General features: G+C 42.3%; 7 protein-coding genes across 7 annotated transcripts; 6 read left to right on the top strand and 1 right to left on the bottom strand.

Moving 5' to 3' along the window:
• The first annotated feature begins 177 nt into the window (after positions 1 to 177).
• On the top strand, positions 178 to 1,047 carry LOC128256242 (uncharacterized). Its single transcript, XM_052986497.1, has one exon. It carries the CDS (start codon positions 208 to 210, stop codon positions 841 to 843), a length of 636 nt encoding a protein of 211 aa, XP_052842457.1. The 5' UTR covers positions 178 to 207; the 3' UTR covers positions 844 to 1,047.
• A 128-nt stretch (positions 1,048 to 1,175) lies between these two features.
• On the top strand, positions 1,176 to 2,397 carry LOC128256240 (uncharacterized). The gene has a single exon (XM_052986495.1). The coding sequence runs from the start codon at positions 1,214 to 1,216 to the stop codon at positions 2,171 to 2,173; it is 960 nt and encodes a 319-aa protein (XP_052842455.1). The 5' UTR covers positions 1,176 to 1,213; the 3' UTR covers positions 2,174 to 2,397.
• A 178-nt stretch (positions 2,398 to 2,575) lies between these two features.
• LOC128256214 (uncharacterized) lies at positions 2,576 to 7,715 on the top strand. The gene is made up of 5 exons (XM_052986445.1): positions 2,576 to 3,347; positions 3,431 to 3,617; positions 3,776 to 3,904; positions 4,022 to 4,888; positions 5,123 to 7,715. Exons 1-5 carry the CDS (start codon positions 2,630 to 2,632, stop codon positions 7,395 to 7,397), a joined length of 4,176 nt encoding a protein of 1,391 aa, XP_052842405.1. The 5' UTR covers positions 2,576 to 2,629; the 3' UTR covers positions 7,398 to 7,715.
• A 348-nt stretch (positions 7,716 to 8,063) lies between these two features.
• Positions 8,064 to 9,209, top strand: LOC128256238 (uncharacterized). The gene has a single exon (XM_052986492.1). It carries the CDS (start codon positions 8,102 to 8,104, stop codon positions 9,191 to 9,193), a length of 1,092 nt encoding a protein of 363 aa, XP_052842452.1. The 5' UTR covers positions 8,064 to 8,101; the 3' UTR covers positions 9,194 to 9,209.
• A 926-nt stretch (positions 9,210 to 10,135) lies between these two features.
• Positions 10,136 to 11,353, top strand: LOC128256213 (uncharacterized). Its single transcript, XM_052986444.1, has 2 exons — positions 10,136 to 10,877; positions 11,028 to 11,353. Exons 1-2 carry the CDS (start codon positions 10,136 to 10,138, stop codon positions 11,351 to 11,353), a joined length of 1,068 nt encoding a protein of 355 aa, XP_052842404.1.
• A 580-nt stretch (positions 11,354 to 11,933) lies between these two features.
• LOC128256111 (uncharacterized) lies at positions 11,934 to 12,668 on the top strand. The gene has a single exon (XM_052986206.1). The coding sequence runs from the start codon at positions 12,225 to 12,227 to the stop codon at positions 12,666 to 12,668; it is 444 nt and encodes a 147-aa protein (XP_052842166.1). The 5' UTR covers positions 11,934 to 12,224.
• Positions 12,669 to 13,444: 776 nt separating this feature from the next.
• Positions 13,445 to 14,802, bottom strand: LOC128256170 (uncharacterized). Its single transcript, XM_052986305.1, has 2 exons — positions 14,748 to 14,802; positions 13,445 to 14,685 (listed from the first exon to the last, which is right to left on the bottom strand). Exons 1-2 carry the CDS (start codon positions 14,800 to 14,802, stop codon positions 13,445 to 13,447), a joined length of 1,296 nt encoding a protein of 431 aa, XP_052842265.1.
• Positions 14,803 to 22,233: the final 7,431 nt, after the last annotated feature.

Genomic DNA, 22,233 nt, shown 5'->3' with positions numbered 1-22,233 from the left:
CCAATAAACCGATTGTAAACGAATTAAAAAGGTAAACAAAAAGCTAAAAAAAAAGAAAGAAACTTAAGAGAGACTCGATCGATTTCTCCTATCGCAAACTTATTAATGAACCTACATTAGCATTTACATATCGTCGTGTGCAAATATTTGCTAAATATGCAAGACCAAGCCCAGACAGTGTTAGTTCAAAGGCGAACGCGTTTCGATATGAAACAAATCGGATTTCTACTGTGTTTAGTGGTATGGACCAGTATTCGAGTAAGTGCAGGTCCCGTGAGTTCAGAGCAGGAACAAATCCGAACAGCTTTACCATGGCTACTACTTCTGGGCTATCCGGGAGCCCTGGCACAGGTTCCCGTCCGCAGACCGCAAGGTGAGACAATCACCGGCACAAACAGTGCGATTATAAGGCAACCCCAGTCGGATGAGATGGTGAACTCTCAGCAGTCGAGTAATTTGGTACGCGAGCAATTCCTGCAAGGTATTCTACAGGGACTACAGCAGTCAGGAGACGAAGCGGGTGCCCCCACAATTTCCCCCGCTTTGCTGGCAGACTTTTTTGCTCAGGCCACCACAACAACTCGAATGCCGGCGGTTGAGAAAGATTTAAACGGTAACGATGAGGACTACGACTATATAGACTTTAAGAACGGATCTCGCATTAAATATGATTTGGACGAGTTTGAGCAATCGGTAAACAAAATTCTTCAGCAGACTACAAGCCGTCCAGCTACGGCTCGACCGCAAAGCAGTGCAAGCGTCCTCTACTATACACCTCCAAGAAGAAACGTATACTATAGACCTATATATAGGCCTGCTTCATATTACTACCGAGTTGGCTAAGCAAATATTACTTATCAGTGGAGATCAATAAAGATAAATTAGTCAATTAGCGATGTCTTGTAATAAAGGCCCGTTAAGTAGAACTTTCGTATTATGACAGGCCATTAGTCCGCTAAGTTATGCGAAATAAGCTTTCGGTTCACTTCTGTGATTTCACTATTCAAAACAATAAAAATTCAAATTACCGATTTGGATCATCACCAAGCCCAGTTCGAAATTTGATTTGACGCCCGTGTTCCAGTCCGGTCTTTTGTAGGTCCCAGACACAATCCACTTAATGACACCCGACAGACCGTATAAAACTGTTCGCATTTAGAAGCCGTCATTTTAGTTCTGAACTAACCGGAGCACCGTAGAATCTCTCTTCATAATGCTGATAAAAACCATAGGACTGCTGTTCTTGCTTACTGGTCAAGCCTGGGGGCAGTCCATTAGTTTTCCTGTTTACTCCGTAGGAAGTATTGTCTCGGCTTTAACTGGAGGCGGTGGAGGCAGTGGAGGAGGTGGAGGAGGTGCAGGACGTCCTTCAAGCAGCAGCAACAACGCTCAAGCTCAAGCGGACTACACTGACAATCTAAATCAATATTATAGCAATCTATGGCAACAGTATTACCAAGCTCAGCAGTACTACCAAGCTCAGGAGGCTTACAACCAATATTACAACTATTACTATGGACCCTTCGGCCCTAACGCAAACAATGGACAAGGACCGCAGCCAGTACCGGAATCAACCACTGCAGCTCCTGACACACCGCCGTCAACTCCAATGACCTCTACTGCCCTTCCTACAAGTACGGGAACGCCAACGACCTCTACTGCCCTTCCTACGCCAATTACTTCAACCGCTGTAGCCGGCGCATCTACAACCACAGCAGCTCCACCTACTTCAACTGCAGTTGCTACTTCTCCAGGATCCGACACCACTTCCACTGCAGTAGCCACCACACCCACAACGACAGCTTCACCAACAACTTCTACGGCAGTTGCTTCTACAGCAGGATCCGACGCCACCTCCACTGCGGTTGCCACCACTCCCACAACGACAGCATCTCCAACAACTTCCACTGCTGTAGCAACCGCAAACACCGATACGACTTCAACGGCAGTGGCGAATATGCGGTCTCAAACTACGCCTCTGCCCTACCACTATGTTCCCAGCGCTCTGATCAGTCCCTATGATCTGCACCGCATCAGTGCCAACCCAATTTACGTCCGTGGCTCCGCAGTGGCTTCGTCTGCAGCTCAGTCGTCGCCAGTATATATACCATACGAAAACATTTACCGTGGGGGACAGCCGTCTCCATACTTTGCATATGGCGGAAAAAAATAGAAGACTCATAGAACGAAAAAACTTTGGTGTATCTTACACATGCGAAAATTAATTTATTCAATAAAAAAGAACAACAGAAAGCAAAAAAAATTATTTACATTTCTTTCTCCAGATAATTGATTCCAAATCTAGGAAACAACGTTTTAGAAGCAGAAGTAACACCACAAAAACCTGCCGAATGAATGGCTAAGTCTAAATGGTAGCGCTAAGAACTAATTAGCATCAGCTGCACCGATTACGATGTTCGCCAGCTTAGAAGTGTTTTTTCAGTAAGGCTCGAAACTTTCAAAATCTATAAACAGTTAAAATATATGAAGTTAGATCTATTCAACCTTTTGTTTATGTATAGTATTATTTTAATTTTATGACTTCAGTGGCTTGTATAAAGCTCCAGGTGTCCAGCCGCTATCAAATCAGTTCTAGGCTAACCAGACCTCCGACTTATCTCAGCTCGGAATGATATTAAATGCTGTCGGTTTGTTGCTCCTGCTTGCCAGTCAGGCTAGGGGGCAGTCAATAAAAATAAGAATACCTGTGTGGGATGCTTCCACTTTATTCACGCGAATCACCGGAATTAGAATCAACTCAGGAAACAATAACAATCCAAGCCCATCGAATAATAACCAGCAGTATAACGAATACACTGATTATTTGAACGACTATTATAATAACTATTGGGCAAATGCATACCAGAATCCAGGACAATATGATCCATATGGATATGGATACTTCGGACCATATGGCCCCTATGACCCCAACGCATTTCAAACTACAACAACACCTTTTCCATTGACTACAACTGATGACGTGACAACATCAACTCAAGCTCCAACGACTATACCAACATCAACAACATCACCCATAACTACAGAAACTGCGTCGACAACTGAAAGCCCGATAACGTCTTCTGCGATTCCCACATCAACAACACCAGATCAATCCACAACATCAACTACAAGTTCAACAATGGAGTCCGCATCGACAACTGAAAGCCCGATAACGTCTACTGCGATTCCCTCATCGACAACAACAGACTCATCCACATCATCCAGTATAAGTTCAACACCGGATTCCGCATCGACAACTGAAAGCCCGATAACGTCTACTGCGAATCCCACATCAAAAACACCAGATTCATCCTACAACATCCACTACAAGTCCAACAACGGAGTCCGCATCGACAACTGAAAGCCCAATAACGTCTACTGCGATTCCCACATCGACAACGACAGACTCATCCACAACATCCACTTTAAGTTCAACAACTAGAATCTTCAACTACAACTGAAAGCCCGATAACGTCTACTGCGATTCCCACATCAACAACAACAGATTCCTTCACAACACCCACTTCAAGCTCAACAACGGAGTCCGCATCGACAACTGAAAGCCCGATAACGTCTACTGCGATTCCCACATCGACAACGACAGACTCATCCACAACATCCACTTAAGTTCAACAACAGAATCTTCAACTACAACTGAAAGCCCGATAACGTCTACTGCGATTCCCACATCAACAACAACAGATTCCTCCACAACACCCACTTCAAGCTCAACAACGCAGTCCGCATCGACAACTGAAAGCCCGATAACGTCTACTGCGATTCCCACATCGACAACGACAGACTCATCCACAACATCCACCACAAGTTCAACAACAGAATCTTCAACTACAACTGAAAGCCCGATAACGTCTACTGCGATTCCCACATCAACAACAACAGATTCCTTTACAACACCCACTTCAAGCTCAACAACGGAGTCCGCATCGACAACTGAAAGCCCGATAACGTCTACTGCGATTCCCACATCGACAACGACAGACTCATCCACAACATCCACCACAAGTTCAACAACAGAATCTTCAACTACAACTGAAAGCCCGATAACGTCTACTGCGATTCCCACATCAACAACAACAGATTCCTCCACAACACCCACTTCAAGCTCAACAACGGAGTCCGCATCGACAACTGAAAGCCCGATAACGTCTACTGCGATTCCCACAGCAACAACACCAGATTCATCCACAACATCAACAACAAGTTCAACAATGGAGTCCGCATCGACAACTGAAAGCCCGATAACGTCTACTGCGATTTCCTCATCCACAACAACAGACTCATCCACAACATCCACTTCAAGTTCAACAACGGAGTCCGTATCGACAACTGAAAGCCCAATAACGTCTACTGCGATTCCCACATCGACAACGACAGACTCATCCACAACATCCACTACAAGTTCAACAACAGAATCTTCAACTACAACGTCTACTGCGACTCCCACATCAAAAACACCAGATTCATCCACAACATCCACTACAAGTCCAACAACGGAGTCCGCATCGACAACTGAAAGCCCAAAACCGTCTACTGCGATTCCCACATCGACAACGACAGACTCATCCACAACATCCACCACAAGTTCAACAACAGAATCTTCAACTACAACTGAAAGCCCGATAACGTCTACTGCGATTCCCACATCAACAACAACAGATTCCTCCACAACACCCACTTTAAGTTCAACAACAGAATCTTCAACTACAACTGAAAGCCCGATAACGTCTACTGCGATACCCACATCAACAACAACAGATTCCTCCACAACACCCACTTCAAGCTCAACAACGGAGCCCGCATCGACAACTGAAAGCCCGATAACGTCTACTGCGATTCCCACATCAACAACACCAGATTCATCCTCAACATCCACTACAAGTCCAACAACGGAGTCCGCATCGACAACTGAAAGCCCAATAACGTCTACTGCGATTCCCACAACAACCACTACAAGTTCAACAATAGCATCTTCAACTACAATTGAAAGCCCGATAACGTCTACTGCAATTCCTACATCCACAACAACAAACTTATCCACATCATCCAGTACAAGTCCAACAACGGAGTCCGCATCGACAACTGAAAGCCCGATAACGTCTACTGCAATTTCTACATCCACAACAACAGACTCATCCACATCATCCACTACAAGTTCAACAACAGAATCTTCAACTACAACGTCTACTGTGACTCCCACATCAAAAACACCAGATTCATCCACAACATCCACTACAAGTCCAACAACGGAGTCCGCATCGACAACTGAAAGCCCAATAACGTCTACTGCGATTCCCACATCGACAACGACAGACTCATCCACAACATCCACTACAAGTTCAACAACAGAATCTTCAACTACAACTGAAAGCCCGATAACGTCTACTGCGATTCCCACATCAACAACAACAGATTCCTCCACAACACCCACTTTAAGTTCAACAACAGAATCTTCAACTACAACTGAAAGCCCGATAACGTCTACTGCGATACCCACATCAACAACAACAGATTCCTCCACAACACCCACTTCAAGCTCAACAACGGAGCCCGCATCGACAACTGAAAGCCCGATAACGTCTACTGCGATTCCCACATCAACAACACCAGATTCATCCTCAACATCCACTACAAGTCCAACAACGGAGTCCGCATCGACAACTGAAAGCCCAATAACGTCTACTGCGATTCCCACAACAACCACTACAAGTTCAACAATAGCATCTTCAACTACAATTGAAAGCCCGATAACGTCTACTGCAATTCCTACATCCACAACAACAAACTTATCCACATCATCCAGTACAAGTCCAACAACGGAGTCCGCATCGACAACTGAAAGCCCGATAACGTCTACTGCAATTTCTACATCCACAACAACAGACTCATCCACATCATCCACTACAAGTTCAACAACAGAATCTTCAACTACAACGTCTACTGTGACTCCCACATCAAAAACACCAGATTCATCCACAACATCCACTACAAGTCCAACAACGGAGTCCGCATCGACAACTGAAAGCCCAATAACGTCTACTGCGATTCCCACATCGACAACGACAGACTCATCCACAACATCCACTACAAGTTCAACAACAGAATCTTCAACTACAACTGAAAGCCCGATAACGTCTACTGCGATTCCCACATCAACAACAACAGATTCCTCCACAACACCCACTTCAAGCTCAACAACGGAGTCCGCATCGACAACTGAAAGCCCGATAACGTCTACTACGATTCCCACATCAACAACACCAGACTCATCCAAACCATCCACTACAAGTTCAACAATAGTATCTTCAACTACAACTGAAAGCCCGATAACGTCTACTGCAATTCCTACATCCACAACAACAGACTCATCCACATCATCCAGTACAAGTTCAACAACGGATTCCGCATCGACAACTGAAAGCCTGATAACGTCTACTGCGATTCCCACATCGACAACGACAGACTCATCCACAACATCCACTACAAGTTCAACAATAGCATCTTCAACTACAACTGAAAGCCCGATAACGTCTACTGCAATTCCTACATCAACAACACCAGATTCATCCACAACATCCACTACAAGTCCAACAACGGAGTCCGCATCGACAACTGAAAGCCCAATAACGTCTACTGCGATTCCCACATCGACAACGACAGACTCATCCACAACATCCACTTTAAGTTCAACAACAGAATCTTCAACTACAACTGAAAGCCCGATAACGTCTACTGCGATTCCCACATCAACAACAACAGATTCCTCCACAACACCCACTTCAAGCTCAACAACGGATTCCGCATCGACAACTGAAAGCCTGATAACGTCTACTGCGATTCCCACATCAACAACACCAGATTCATCCACAACATCCACTACAAGTCCAACAACGGAGTCCGCATCGACAACTGAAAGCCCAATAACGTCTACTGCGATTCCCACATCGACAACGATAGACTCATCCACAACATCCACTACAAGTCCAACAACGGAGTCTGCATCGACAACTAAAGGCCCATCAACATTAATTTGCATAACTTTCCCTGAACTTCCTATTTGTCAGTCTGCCAAAGCATTGAGCTTTGAATTAAGTAAACCTGGGATGTCTGATATTGCGGCATCGGGCACTGTATTTAAGCCAGAGCAACCACAGGCAATAACTTCAATGCCCCAATCAGTGACTTCGCTCTGTTTCTTTTACCCTCGTCTGTGCCTGAAACCGGAGGAAGCCCAATTTGTTCGTCTCACCGACAGAAATGGAAAGCCCCTGTTGCTAATATCACCGGTTGAAGGACGATCCGCTCAATCTCAACAGAAACCAGCTCTTTGGCGTGCTATAAGTAAAACCAATGGACAACATGACTTAACTATCAAGTAGGCTAGGTAGTCATAACGGAAAATATTATCTTTGGCCGAGTAGAGACATTAGGCAAGGAACGACCATAATCTGCTATAAATAAAGACCAAAATTATATTTAACTTAAAAATTTGAAACAAATCGAAAGTTCTTAAGTTAATATACTGCGGAATGACACTGCAATATATATACGAGAAATTCTAAAAACTATTTGCAGGATAAAAAGCAATGAAAAATATAGATTATTATTATTTTGTTATTAAAAAATAGGGTCAGAGATGTCACCATCTCTGCGTCAACCAAATGGGTTTGAAATGTGCCAGATTGAAAACTCGCTACGTGCCCAAGTACTTAAAGTTGCCTTCAACATGTAACTAAATATTTATTTCATATTTAAAATATGCCAATTTTACTTAAAGCTTTAGTTATTTTGAAAGTGTTGGTATTAGTACAGCACAGAAATATAAATACGGAATTCTCCAATAAAAAGCAGCTTGTCTAACACTTTGACTAAGAAAGAACGTCGAACATTCTTGCTTTGTTTAATGGCAAACAATCAACCAGCTCTATTGACAATTGTATTATATATAAAGCCATTGGGTCGCCTATTGCTCTGGGGCATCATCAGTGGTTTTTTATATTCTGATAAGTCTATATAAACGTTATTGAACATATTAGTAAGCTCAGTTTGGTTCAAGGCTTTAAAGTAACCTTGTCGATTCGAGATGTTTTCGAGATACGCGTTCTATATATTAGTGATCACAATACCAGTATGGGGTGACGGTCCAAAAGGATCTTCCAGGTTGAACATGCCACTCTGGGATGTAAGTGATCTTTACTCACGGTTATTTGGCGCAGCAAGCACCACCCAACCTCCACAGGCGTCCCAAGAAAATCCATCCGCAGCTGCTCCTTGGGACGCTTATTACAACGCGCTAATTCAGGAAGCTTACCACAAAAAGAAAGGGTTATACTCCACAAGCAATCTGCAGCCTGTTGATCCTTTGCCTCTGCCTGTACCTGTCCCAATGCCCCTCCCTCGTCCCCCTCGGCCTCTAAGGCCTCTGAGGCCTCAACTTCCGAATCGTCCAAGACCAAGGCCAACTAGAAATCCCACTAGAAGAAGCACGACAACCAGGCGGCCAACTACAACTACTATAAAAACAACAACCACATCAACGGCATCTTCAGTTTCTGTATCGAGTTCTTCATCCACTAGTGTTCCTACAACAACTGAGACGGTAAACAGCACAACAATCGCACCCACATCCAATTCAACGACAGAACAATCATCGACAACGGGAGGATCCTCTACAACGGGTGGTACTTTCACATCATCTTCAACTACAGAAACGGCCATTTTATCTTACCGAATCAGAGGAAATAAACTAAAACAAGCTACTACAGCCAATCCGTTATATTCGTATCAAAGTCAACTGCAGAGTAGTCCCCTTTTAACACCGACGGTTCTTAGTTTAGAGGGACAACCAACCTCCTCTGGCGCCCTCCGTCCTGAGTTGCAGTTAACAGTGCAATCGGAGCCTCAGTCCATGACGACGCTGTGCCACAATTATCCGCGACTGTGTTCGCAGCCCGAGGAAGCGCAATATGTAAGGCTAACTGACGGATTTGGCAAGCCTCTGCTTCTTATATCGCCTGGAGGCTTAGCTAAACCTCCACTTTTAACGACAACCATTGCTCGTCCCCTTTATTCAGAACCAAGGCCCTTGGGTTTGCGGCCACCCCGAAGAAAGAATCCCTCCAGGAGTAAATATATTTACCGTTTAATCAAAACAAAAAATAACCAACGACTCTAACTTATTTCTGTTTAAATGAAATAAACAATCTACAAATCATTTTATATTGAACCAAAATATATACTATAACAATACACTTTAGAATAAATATTTTTGAATACAAAAACAAAAAAGTTTGACCCCAACGGGGTCTTAAATGAAATTTATGTCGGCAGTATTATTTATAGCTATTTAGCTTAATTCTTTAATGAGGAAAAGTACCTTGTTAAAATCTTCAGGGTTTTTTTTAAGATAAACCTAAAACGACTTTTAACAACTAACAATAAGCTTTCCGATTTGCACATATGCTGTAAAATAGTAAAACCACTTCATGGTTTTCATTTCGCGCAATGGGACGAACAGCGTTTGGTGGAAGATGAGCATTTTTATTGGAAAAAAAACATATTGTCAGATGAAGCTACTTACACTACGAGTAACGGGTATAAAAATTCAAAATATCATCACGTTTTTGTATAGCCAACCTATATAGGCGTAATTGATATTTTATTTTTCCCAACTATGCAAAAAGCATGCAATTAATTTATGAAACTTTCCGATGAACTGAAAACTACAATACAAGCAGATCCAATCGAACTAAAGACAGCTATACGAAATACAACAAGTTTTGTTAATCCATAGTAAACAACAAAACTACTTTGCTAGATGTTGACTATGATGACTGAGATAAAGATTACAAATAAGCTTGTAGTCAATAAATTATTATGTTCTGAAAGCCATCAGTCTCACTACTAGCTTATCACAGAAATAGAATGAACCCATGAAAATGGCAATACCGTGGAGTTAATAAAATAATGAGTTTAAGGATTGACCGAAATAGTTCTTAGTTTGTTGGCCTCTTATTTTATTGTCATTAGTGATTAATAATCCACTTTCATGGGACATTATGGAATATAAAAAGGCGTTAATGACGACTCCACAGCAGTCTGTGCTTTAACTGAAAGCATGCAGCTGCTAAGAAGTGTTGTCTTATGGATCTGGCTAGTGGCAGCTGGACCTCAATGTCTTATTTCGTTAACCGCGGGCTATCAGGTCCAAGTCCGTATACCCGTGTGGGATGTTGGAGGCATTATCTCACATGTCACGGGTCTTACCAAGGGGCAAGCCAACAATCAGAAGAAGAAAGATCGACCCACCCATGAAGAGTATTGGGCTCCCTCATATGGATACTATGATCCTTCACCTCCAATTTATCCGCCGCCACCTTACTACCCATATCCTCCGTATGTGCCACCTACCAGTCCGCCGTGGCCAACACCTGGACCACCAACTAAACTACCAACGAAACCACCAACAAAGCCACCAACAAAGCCTCCAACTAAGCCACCAACGAAGCCACCAACTAAGCCACCAACGAAGCCACCAACTAAGCCACCAACTAAGCCACCAACTAAGCCACCAACTAAGCCACCAACTAAGCCACCAACGACAACAGAACCTCCAACCGATTCTACAACTGATGTGACAACGGAGATAACAACAGACTCAACAACGGACGCAACCACTGATGCAACAACTGTTGTAACAACTGACGCAACAACTGTTGTAACAACGGACGCAACAACTGTTGTTACCACGGACGCAACAACTGTTGTTACCACGGACGCAACAACTGTTGTTACCACGGACGCAACAACTGTTGTTACCACGGACGCAACAACGGATGCAACAACGGATGCAACAACGGATGCAACAACGGATGCAACAACGGATGCAACAACGGATGCAACAACGGACGCAACAACGGATGCAACCACTGATGCAACAACTGTTGTAACAACGGACGCTACAACAGAAGCAACAACAGACGCAACAACGGACGCAACAACTGAGGCACCAACAAATCCTCCTGTCCGAAACCTCTGTTCAATATATCCCTACCTTCCAGAGTGTCAGAAAATTAAATCAGTGCACCTGAAAAACAATAAGTTAAGCAATGTTTTTCAGCCCGAACAGAAGCTCTCGATCGAAACTATGCCACACTCGGTGACCTCGCTTTGTTTCTACTATCCCCGCTTGTGCATGAAGCCCGAAGAAGCCCAGTTCGTAAGATTGTCGGACGAGAATGGAAGACCGTTGCTCTTAATATCCCCAGTTGATGGGAAACCATCGCAATCTTTGGCGCAGCATAAGTTCCGGCCAAACGGAAAAAGAGTTTCTTAGCCAGATACATTCTCAAATCGAATAATTACAAGATGATCGTACTAATTTTCTTTTAAATTAATAAATTACATACTTTATATGAATCAGACCCGTTTCTGACTTTTTTTTATTTATTTAATAATTTATTATTTTTAGCAGACCGAACATCATGTCTTGCTTTGTTGAACCTCTCCTCCAATTCTGTATAATCGATTCAGAACAGCCAATTTTCTGTTAAAACTCACAACTCTTAAAGATAAAATTTAATAAGGGAAAAATTATTCTAGGACTGATTTTTATGGTTTACTTTACCGGAATAATGCATACTAAGGAATTTGAATTTAAGATCAGCTTTTGCTCTCCAAATCTGTGTTCGAGCTCGAGGAGTCACTATTCGTTCCTCTAACCGAATGCGAGCTGGTAGTACAAGCTAAGAGGGGAATGAACCAACTGCCCTCAGGGCTTTAAATCAATGGATGGCTGAGACCCACGCGAAGACCTTATTGGCAGAGACCATAAAAAACATATCTTACCGAGCGATCGAAGTTAACAAAGCTGATATAATCTGCGATAAATACAGTTTTGGAAGCTTAATTAAAACAAAATACTTCAAACTACAGGGCGTTGAAACTGCATTGAAAATTATTAAAATCAGAAGATCTGATAATTTAAATAAGAAGGGACTATAGATATTTCGTAAGATACAAATTCTACTTTCTATGTGAGGCCCATTGGAACTTCATCCGCAATTCTTTTGACATGACAAAGTTGACAGCACTCCAATCGAATCTATTCAAGCAAACTGGTTTCAGTTGCCCCACTCCACTTGGTCATCTTTCCAAAACGACCAGTCCAAGTTCGGCTTCCTGAGGAGGTGGTAGGTGAAGTCGAAATGTGCTCCGTCGAAGGCTTTCGAGCCCTGTTCACGTTTTGCATTCTAGTTCTGTGGTGCGAAGCTGCTCCACCGATCCAAGATGAGGCACTGCAGCAACTCAGGCAGTTGAGTTTGACCCAGGCGAAGCTCATTGTGGATAACTCTTCCGCCAAGTGCAGCCTGATCCCGAATCTTTGCGACTGGCAACTGCATCTGTACGAGGGCCACGTATTCAGTGTGCCACTTATCCAGCCCATGGAAAATCCCACCACGCCAGCACCGTCGAAGTTTAATCAAGAAGTCTTTGGATTGGCCCGTCAAGAAAATGGACCGCAGCTGTTTATTGTGGCCGATGTTGAGCCCAAGTCGAGACGAAAAGTGCGAGGAAAAAGAAAACTCCGGCGACGATTCACTCTTAATCACTTGAGTAAACAAAAATTTGTCCTGCTGGTCGTTCAATAAATAACCAAAATAAATATACACACTTTATTCATTTACATTATCATCTCTCATTAAGCCCAATCAATCAGGGGCAAAGATTTATTTCGGCTGACTCACAATTCGGAGGCAGCCAGTCTGTGAAATAAATTCCGCAGACATAAAAAAGATTCTGAGCTCATTAATGTCGGCTCGATTCACGCTTTACCTGCCGTGAACTCTTTGGTCCGCGCATGGAAGCCGTCCGACCACTTTCAACTTTAACCTGCGACGCTTTGGGTCTAATGCCCATTAAGCTGTGTTCAAGTTTAAACTAGAAGCATGCCGGCGCGGTTCTGGCATCCTCTATTTGTTTATTCAAATATGAATAGATGGGCTTTTAAGTGCCCAGACGAGTTATTGTTTTTGATCAGGGGACTTTTAATTAAGTCATCTTTGTTGACGCATTAAATAGAGATGTTGATGACTGTGCTGTGAAGTGATGATTATTATGATTAATAGGGTCAGATATTTGAACTAAAAGTGAATGTGGGTGAAAGGAAGGGGGAATTAAAAAGGGGGTTTGAAAGTATTAGTGGTTTAATAATCTTTTAACTTAATCAATATTCATTGATTGTTTTATTACAAATCATTGTGACCATAAAACAGAAATGGTCACATTGCCGACTTACTAGCTATTTGATCAGTACACAAAGTTGAGTCCCAGCGGAAATTCAATTCGCCGTTCGGTCGGTCACCCTATAAACACTAGTCCCGAAACCCTGTATACCCAAAGGGCCCGACCGTCGAAAACTCCGGCTTCACACATCATCCGTGGCACGTTCGTCGTCAGCATCATCGGCGATGGTATCATAAATCGTATTCAGAAATTTTCTAATTTCCGCATACGGGAGAATCTGCCACCAATTTGTCGTAGTTTCAATTTCCTCCTCCATTACTCCCGCGTTTGCAGGACGTCTCTGTGATTCCTGGCGACGTTTATCTTTGCCTTTACCCTTGCCCTTGCCCTTACCCTTGCTGTTCGTTGTTAAGGGACGATGCGTGCTGATTTCCGGTGATTGTGTTTCCAATTCCTTCGTCGGTTGCTTCGCCTTCGATGGACCACGACTTGGTCTCAGGATGGGGTTAGTTTCAGGGGATGAAGCAGCTGCAGGAGCTGCAGTAGCTGGGCTGGTGACAGCTTGGCTCGCTGACATCTTTGTATCAGTTTCATTGGACGACTTTGCTCCTGTTGGAGTTTGCTTTCGCTTGGCCTTCGGTCGAGGGGGTCGGGCTCTGGTTTCGTCCTTCCTCTTCATGCCGGAGTGAGCCTTTGTGCTCGTGTCACCGGCATTCTCCGTTGTCGGCCTGCTGACAAGCTGCTGCATTCCTGTCGATGCCATATCGATAATTGTCCCACTCGGGGCCATAGTTTTTTTCACACTTGTCAGGGACTCCCCCGCAGGAGCTGTCGTAGTGGCGTCTGAGGCTGGGCCATCTTCTTTGCCGATGCTATCCTGTCCAAGCAAGGCTTCTGTTTCTGCTGCATTGTGCTCGGGAAGCTCTGGCAGTGTCAGCTTCACCTTTAGCGGCTCCTGCTGCTCCTCCTGCTGCTGCCTTTGGGCCATAACTTCCTCGACGACTGGTTTACGTTCATGGTCGGTGGTCAGGGTATTCAATTGCACTATCTTCTTGGCCCCTACACTTTGCACATGGAACTCGTTCGAGTATAAATTCTCCTGTGCGTGCAGACCCGAGTTCATTTGCAGCGGCATCAATTGCATGTTTATGGCCGAGTTCTCAATTGTTTTGCTTAGCTCGCTGGCTCGACTCTGTCCTACCTCATCGTCAAGGTTCCTATAGTGAGACCTCTGGTCGGCGGATCGGCGACTGTGCTGGGAGATCTGCTGCAGTAGGTGATCCATGGGGGGCGGATCCGGCGAAGATCGTCTGGCCATCGCCCGGCGACCGGCGAGGTTCATCCGAGGCTTGTTGTAGGCATAGACATCCACGTTGAAAACTCCATGGGAGGGTGCTCGACGCCAGTGTCGGGCAGGAGTGGCTGCAAGAAGAGATAGTGAGCAATCACTGTACTTTCACTTAAACACCGTTCAGGGGGCTTACCTCTGGCCACAAGGGCACAAGACTGGATTAGCAATAGCAGTAGGGGCAGCTTCATTCTGGCTAATACATATTTTAGGCGTTGGCCCGGGCTACGACTAAACCGATTTTGGACCACTCGACCAATTTTATGGCCATCCGATTTGGGTCAGTCCGCAACTAATTTGCATCGTCGATTTATGTTAGCCAGTGTTCTAGGAATGTGAAAACACAGTGGACCCCACCGAAGCTCAAACCGATTGAAATCTAACATGTATGGACATGGAATCTTGTCGACTTGATGGTTCACTGTTCAGGGGAACTGGTTTTCCTGAATCGATTCCGAGCAACGGCACTTTTGACTTTTGCCAAGACACAATGGTTTAGTTTCGGCCCTGTTCTCAATGGCCAAGTTAATGCCGTGCCATAAAATATTATTGTGTTGCCACCTTGGTCGAGCCTTGGCCAATTTGTGTTTTGGGTTGCTTGGTCAAAAGTAGCGAAAGTTGAAAGTTGTGCTTAGCATTACAATGCCCTGCTAATGGAAAGTAATTGCCAGCGAATTCCGGAGAATGCAAAAACAAGAATCCATTAATTTTAAAATATTCTTAAATTCACATTTGATTGAAACTCTTAATCATCAATGAAATTTTTTAAAAATTCTATCTAGAAGATGATTGCTTTCTATTTGGCGAGACTAATTTAAAAAAAATCCATTTAATTTTTAAATAATGTATCTGCATAAAATACTTTTATTATTAGCAACATAAATTAGGCTTCCTTAAAAGCTACTAAAACGAAAACTATTAATTTGGAAGAACTTTTATCCGTACAAAGGTTATTCAAAACTTAAATGCAAAAAAAAAGGAAATTATAATTGCCCAGCAAAAAAATGGAAATTTAATTCGAACAACCATTCGGGAAAGTGATTTGCTTTAAAGAGCTTGTCAAAAACAGTTGACAAAGAGTCAGCAAGCAGCAAACAAACAGCGGGCAAACAAGCCAACCCGAGAACAGAACGGCTGACAGTTTCCACTCGGAGCACTTAAGATAACTTTGCGACGAGCCAGGCCAGATCACGGAGGCGTGGTTGGCGGTCTGAGCTGAGCTGATGATGTCCACCACCAGTGGCAGATTTATGAAAACTGTTGACATTTAGTTCTTCGAACCGTAAACTCTGAGCGGACTCAAGGCAGCGGAATTTACATTCAAACAATGCAGGCCGCAGCAGCAGGACCACACTGCACGGGACATAATGCAAAAGGAATCGAAGGAGAGAAAAAGCGGCCAGCAGACAGCGAACAGTAAAAAAGCCAGATGACAGGCGGCCAAGGAGGACAAAGGCAATTGTGCTGGCATGTGAAGGAAGGCCTGTAAGAGGCGAGTGCTGAAAAACGGGCAAAATCTCTATCCTTGATGCACTGCAAAAAAAAAAAAAATTATTAGAATCCAATATTTTTTTTCCTTATTCGTTTCGATAAATAACATTTTTAATCTAACCTGACACCATTTGTATAGTTCACCATTTTTAAATTTTTTATTACATTTAATTGTAATCACGAAACATATTTGCAAAAATATAATTATCTTAATTTGCCAAAGTTTCTATTCATAGTTCATGGAAACATAAGCACATAAACAAATTTTCTTTAACAATTTAGTTACTAAAACAAAAGACATGTTTAAAATAGGTTAATTTTTAATTTTTTCTTTATTCCAGTGTAATTTTTGCCTCTACTCTGGCTTATATGCAATTTGAATGGCGTCGAATTTTATGTAAATATCTGTTGTATTAAGGGAACTGCGCAGATAAAGCGATTGAATAGAGTGTGAACCTTAAAAAAGGATAAACACAAAAACAAATTGCTCCGATGGGTGAAGTCAGAAAGTGTCTAAAGGAAGCAGTTGCAATACCAACCTTACATAATCTGAAGTGGCACTTTTGATTCTTCAATCGAGTTGAGGGCATGGAAAAGACAATGACATATCCGCTGACGTTGAAATGCCTTGCACTGGACAAGTGCTATGCGAACGAGGATGAGGATGGGGTTGCGGAGCAGGCCTATGCAAATAAAAACAAGGAGGGGCCGGGCGAGTTGAGCGGATACGAAACGAGAGGGAATGAAAACAAACGGGCTTAGCACTGTGGAAAAACTTCATCACAATACCGGTATATATTAATATATAAAGTGTAAAAAAAATTTTTTAAATTTTCCATTTTACATTCCAATTTTTAGCAATAAAATGGTAACATGTATTGTTTGTGTTGGCTAAAATGGCATACATTAATAAATTTTTCAACTTTTTTATCAATTTTTGTAGGAGTTAAAGACAAAAGTTTCTTTAATAAGATAGCGTTTGATACATATGTTTCAAATCATTTGAATCGCGGCAGGCGGCAAAAACGTTTCAGAAAATGTTGTAATATTTAGATAAAGGCAGTAGCGGATGCTGTTGCATTTTTTGTAATCACGCTTAGCAATATAACATTCTGGCCAAATTATCTTTAACTTTCGCCTGAGTTGGTTTCCCAAATTCCATTCATTTCAACAATTTAGTGGTAACCAACTTCAGAGGAACTTTTTCCGGTGTAGTCAGAGAGCGGAGGGAGAATATAAGAAGTTACTGTTGTTGGCGTCTTAATTAAGCAGCTCAAACAGCAACAACAATTAGTCGAGTTGCGACTCAGGCGAAGTTGATTGTTATTTTAGCAGTGTCCTGAGTGACAGAACGAGGTAAAAGGATAGTGAAAAGCAGAGAGGGAGAGGGGAGATAGAGCTGTACTACTTGCACTTGTGGTTGGCTTACGACGAGACTTATTCAACAATTATTTCAATCGAAATTGCAGCAAGAAAATGGATGAGAACTTTAAAACTTTTCCAATTCCACTTCAAGTTGCCGGATTGTTTACGGTTTCGGTGTTTTTCTTGTGCTGTTGTGCCAGCAGATACACACAATTTGCTTTGTCATTAGACGAACACTTTAGGCACTCGACTGCGCTCTTTATCTGAGCCCATCTCTGTCAACTGCTTTTGCCTTAGCTGCTCATTTCCAGCTGTCCGTTTCTTTGTCCTGCTTTTATTTGACCATTCATTTGTTGCATTTGCCTGGCCAAATAACTGGCGAGAGGGAGCGAAAGGGACGCAACTATCGGGAGGGAGCGGGACGGACTGAGATCCATTCACAGCATTTTGCACATTTTCGCTTAATTTGAATTTTTTTATGCAAATGCTGTGCACCCAGAAGAGGCAACAATAGAAAAGCATCCGAAATTCAACTGTTTTTCGGTAAATAATTCTATTTTATTTTGCGTTATTTTTTTGTTCCAGCTTTCGTCTGCGCCAAATTGTTATTGCAATTTTCTTTGTGTACTTTTGCACATTTTGCAGCATTCGCGGTTCACTGCGCTGTCGTTTATTTGATATTTGTATTCCTCGGTGGATATATCCCCCGACAAGGTAGTTCAACTTTTTAACAGGTCCTCTCGGTGGGGGAATATCCTCGAATTGAAGCTGGTTGGATTTGCGTAGTAGATTGTGTTTACAATTTTATCGAGGGAAATATGGCCGTTAGATTTACCATATCTTTTAATACTCTGCAAGTAATATTTATAAATTTGAATGATGGATATTCATCACCAAAAATATTTTAAATTTACAAAGTTTTTAAATTAAATCAAAAGCACGCTCCTTATCCTAATTTGGAATGTTGTTGAAAAGAAATATAATTTATTTTCAGTAGATTTCTTGTCTTAAAATATATTGTAAATTTCAACTTCCCGTATTTTACTTTGCTTTTATTGCCCATTTCGATTTATAACTTTATATTGCATTTAAATTCTCTAATGAACCATAAAGCAAAGTTGTCGTAGGTCGCTTCGATAGAAATTAAGCTTATCTTTTCCATTTCACTCTGGTTTATCTCTTATTTGGCTCTGATTATTTTCCTTTTCCAATGAAATGAAATGAGAAAATGGCTCTCTGTGCGAAAGCATACTGGCTAATTGTTATGCAAAAGCCAAAATGAGGCCATAAAAATCCGATTCCCAGCCCGAATCTGAATCCGAGTGCCGATAAACTTTCCCCCTCCGACGAGATCGTGTTTGATTTGCCGCGTGGCCTTTGCATGCCGCAAACAAACGACACTTTGATTTAGTGCAAGGACAATGGCGAGCAAACAGAGCAGTGTCGGGAATGGCAATAGTCACAGTAGCAGTGGCAAGGATTCTATGGACAATAAAACAAAACAAAGCTAATGGCCAAACAAAACGAAACCGAAATGCAGTCGGCAACTTTATGGCTGGCATAAAAACCCCCTTCCGCAGTCGTCACCCAGGCTGTCTTTATCTATTTTTTCATCCCCCCTCCGGAATCTGTATCTGAATCTGCGACGAACGTCTTCTGAATGTCAATGTGCAGCCTGCCCCAAGGCGGCTCACAGTGCGTATGCGCGATACAGTTTATCGTCGTGCCGCAGCATTTCATAGTTATATCCGCCGAACTTGTTGCTACAACGTTGCCACAACTTTTGCCACCTAATGCCGCATCAATATGCAAAGCCGAGCAAGTTTCGGGCCAAGTCGAACGCCCCACTAAGCTGCTTAAAACATAAAAAAAGGAGAAACTTTAAGTTCATTTAACTTTTGCAATCATCTGGGGAAGCAGACAGGACCATCGCCTGCCAGGGCAATTTATGATTTATTAACAAAAAGCGAAACTCAATTTGTGCTCTAAGCCCGTTAAGTCAGCTAAAAGGATTTCTTAAACTTAAATGATTTTAATTATTGAGAATTATCAGCAGTGCTGAGCTCTGTAATGCGATTTTCCCCGATTGGGGATTCGGTTAACAGATGGGAGCTTCCTGAAACATTGAGAACTGAGAACTATTTCAGTTTGATTTATAGCGTTGCAAATACCGTTTTCGGGGTGATTAAACTAGAGTCAGTGAGGGCTTAACCCACCCCACTTTCCAACCCATCCCAAACTCACACTCGCACCGCCATTGGCAATTATCTAAGCAAGAGAGCGTGTAATGGACCCAGGACCTTTTCCTACTGGGTTCCCGGAGATTATGGGAGTGTATTATATTCCTTTGGCCTTATGAAATCATAGGCACGGATTTAAGGTAATGGTTGTTAAAAATTAAATAATATGGAAATTCGGCTTAAAAACGCCTGCTGAAAACCTTTAAGCCACCAGGTATCTTTTAGTCGGGGAATTTTATCTATGGACATTGTTCCTTTATTTTTTCCTTTACTTTGTGGCCCGCTGTATTGAAGAAGCTGGCCAGATGATTTATGATTGCTTGATGTGGCTTGGCTTATTGGAGGTGGAGAAGAAGTTCTCGTTTCAATAAATGCCCTGTTCGGGCATTAAATTTTAATAGTCTCGTCTGGGAGCAAAATAATGCCCGGCTGAGTTATTTATGAAGTGACTCTCTAAATTTATTTAAAGCGCTTGCAATAAATTCTAACAGATTTCCATGTGAAATTTATGAAACCTAATTCTAATGCGTATTTATGGCGGCAATGCGAGAACAATGTTCGATGAAAGACACAGAGTGAGACCAAAGGAGATCCAATCTGTGGGAACTGGTGAATTTGTCCCCAATCAATCATAATTTGTAACTGTCATCGCAAGCTGCGACCGCGTCCATTGAGTGATGAAGTTGTCGCCACGAATCACACCCACAAACGCAAACACACTCGCACAGGCACACACTCGCCCACTGTCACGGAAGCCAACTAAAGTCCACCACAAAGCCCTGCACAGTGGGATTAGGGACATCCACGAAAAAAAACCATAATTACCAAAGCAAATTAAGCGTAATATCCTTTTATTTTCTGCAAGCGATTTAATATTCCGTTAACACGATTATAACTTTTTACGAAAACCAATCTTTATAAAAATCTCTTAAAAATGTAATTTTCGGTTGGAGTTCTATTTTTGAGGCTTTGTTTTACTTAAGTATACGTTCTAATTATTAATCACATTTAAAACAGGCACCTTGCTGGGGATTCGATGCTTATGTTTTTGTATCCAGAACAAATTATATGTAAGTCGATCATTAAATAAAAAATTTAAAGAAATCAGTACCAGTACGAAGCAAGAAAAGAAAGTCCTGTAATATTAATACTGTTGTCCGATCAAAACATATTTTGTATTACTCTACCAAAACAAGCGTATTTTTTGTTCGAGGGTTCTGAAATAATGATTTTTAAGCTTACCAAAATACAAACGAAACTTTTCACGAAATTTGCTACAAAAAAAATTTGAATTGTGACGACTCTCATATCTCGTTAAAAGGTGTTTTTATTTGAAACAGCTTTGGATTATTAACTAAATTTTTATGTGGCGTGTTAATTGTGATAAAGTGAGGCATGAACTAAATATTAAGCTGGGCTTAATTAATTCAAAATTTTACTTTAACTCCGGTTACTCCAGGTTTACACTGGTTACTCCACAATATACTGATTTTGAAGCACTGTTCGCTGTAGGCTTGTCCGGTTACCGCCCCCGCAATCGTAGGACAATTTGGACATAGCCTCGCTCCTGTTTCCACCTGCACATGTGTGCCTATGTGGATCGCAGATTTATCGCGAATTTCGCTTTGCCATGCCGAACAGTCGAAATTCAAACAATGGAAAGTTCGCTGCAAGAGGAGAGTGGAAAGCTGATATGCTGACAAAAGTTTGATATGCGGTGAACTTGACAAATGTCTGACAAATCCCGTCAGCATCCAGTATCTCTAATGAAAGCCAATTGCTGCTTAGTCGTCTTCGCGGAGACGACAAAAGATCCGGGTTCCAGCTCCGGAAGCTGTCATCGTGCGACGGAAAATCTTTGGCACGTGATTCCGCTCATCTGCAGCCCTGCCTCATCCCGATTCTGTTTCAATTTCGGCTGCCCTCTGAGCCCTGGCATATATACCACATACACCCAGATTTATTATGATTTTTTTTCACACACGTGTGCGCAAAAAGCTGGCGTTAATAACGATTAAGTGCGCCATGCGACATTGACTCCCGTCGCAGAACGGAAGTTTGGCCAGATTTTTGTTATTCCCGACAGGTAGACGGCAAACGCGTCGTGCCAGACCTCATGGCATCCAGGCGCCCTGTTTGTTATGATTGTAAACAGTGACCACCATGGACTTCCAATAGTTTGCTCAGGAACAAAAGGTATGTAGCGAAAATTAAATGTTTGCCAGACAGCCCTTTTTATGCAGAGTGCAGGCTGTCAGAAAGGCAGAAAGGGGATAAACTAGCAACATAGTTTTTCTATGGTTTCATTATTTGGCAAAAACTATGTTTGCCGGTAAGACCTTTTTTATAAAAAGTCCAGAAATAGACGAAGAAAGACATATTTATTTTAAGCAATTTAAAAAAATTCGGTCCTTAAAATAATTATTCCAGAAATTAAAGTTTCTTTTGTTTTTTTTTTACTCTGGCCTTAATTTTCTTTTAGAATTAGTTTTTTTAGCAAAATAAAATAGATGAACAATTAGCCTT

This window comes from Drosophila gunungcola, assembly GCF_025200985.1.
Source record: "Drosophila gunungcola strain Sukarami chromosome 2R unlocalized genomic scaffold, Dgunungcola_SK_2 000013F, whole genome shotgun sequence".
Taxonomy (NCBI): domain Eukaryota; kingdom Metazoa; phylum Arthropoda; class Insecta; order Diptera; family Drosophilidae; genus Drosophila; species Drosophila gunungcola.
Note: the sequence above shows the minus strand (reverse complement) of the source record. Positions and strands in the feature narration are given on the sequence as shown.

Coding starts and splice junctions, on each gene's coding strand:
- LOC128256170 (XM_052986305.1), bottom strand. CDS start 14,802: ATGAAGCTGCCCCTACTGCTATTGCTAATCCAGTCTTGTGCCCTTGTG. Junction 14,686..14,747: donor TTGTGCCCTTGTGGCCAGAG/GTAAGCCCCCTG, acceptor CTCTTCTTGCAG/CCACTCCTGCCCGACACTGG.
- LOC128256238 (XM_052986492.1), top strand. CDS start 8,102: ATGTTTTCGAGATACGCGTTCTATATATTAGTGATCACAATACCAGTA.
- LOC128256242 (XM_052986497.1), top strand. CDS start 208: ATGAAACAAATCGGATTTCTACTGTGTTTAGTGGTATGGACCAGTATT.
- LOC128256240 (XM_052986495.1), top strand. CDS start 1,214: ATGCTGATAAAAACCATAGGACTGCTGTTCTTGCTTACTGGTCAAGCC.
- LOC128256214 (XM_052986445.1), top strand. CDS start 2,630: ATGATATTAAATGCTGTCGGTTTGTTGCTCCTGCTTGCCAGTCAGGCT. Junction 3,348..3,430: donor CAAGTCCAACAACGGAGTCC/GCATCGACAACT, acceptor ATCCACTTTAAG/TTCAACAACTAGAATCTTCA. Junction 4,889..5,122: donor ACACCAGATTCATCCTCAAC/ATCCACTACAAG, acceptor GATAACGTCTAC/TGCAATTTCTACATCCACAA.
- LOC128256213 (XM_052986444.1), top strand. CDS start 10,136: ATGCAGCTGCTAAGAAGTGTTGTCTTATGGATCTGGCTAGTGGCAGCT. Junction 10,878..11,027: donor AACAACGGATGCAACAACGG/ATGCAACAACGG, acceptor CAACTGAGGCAC/CAACAAATCCTCCTGTCCGA.
- LOC128256111 (XM_052986206.1), top strand. CDS start 12,225: ATGTGCTCCGTCGAAGGCTTTCGAGCCCTGTTCACGTTTTGCATTCTA.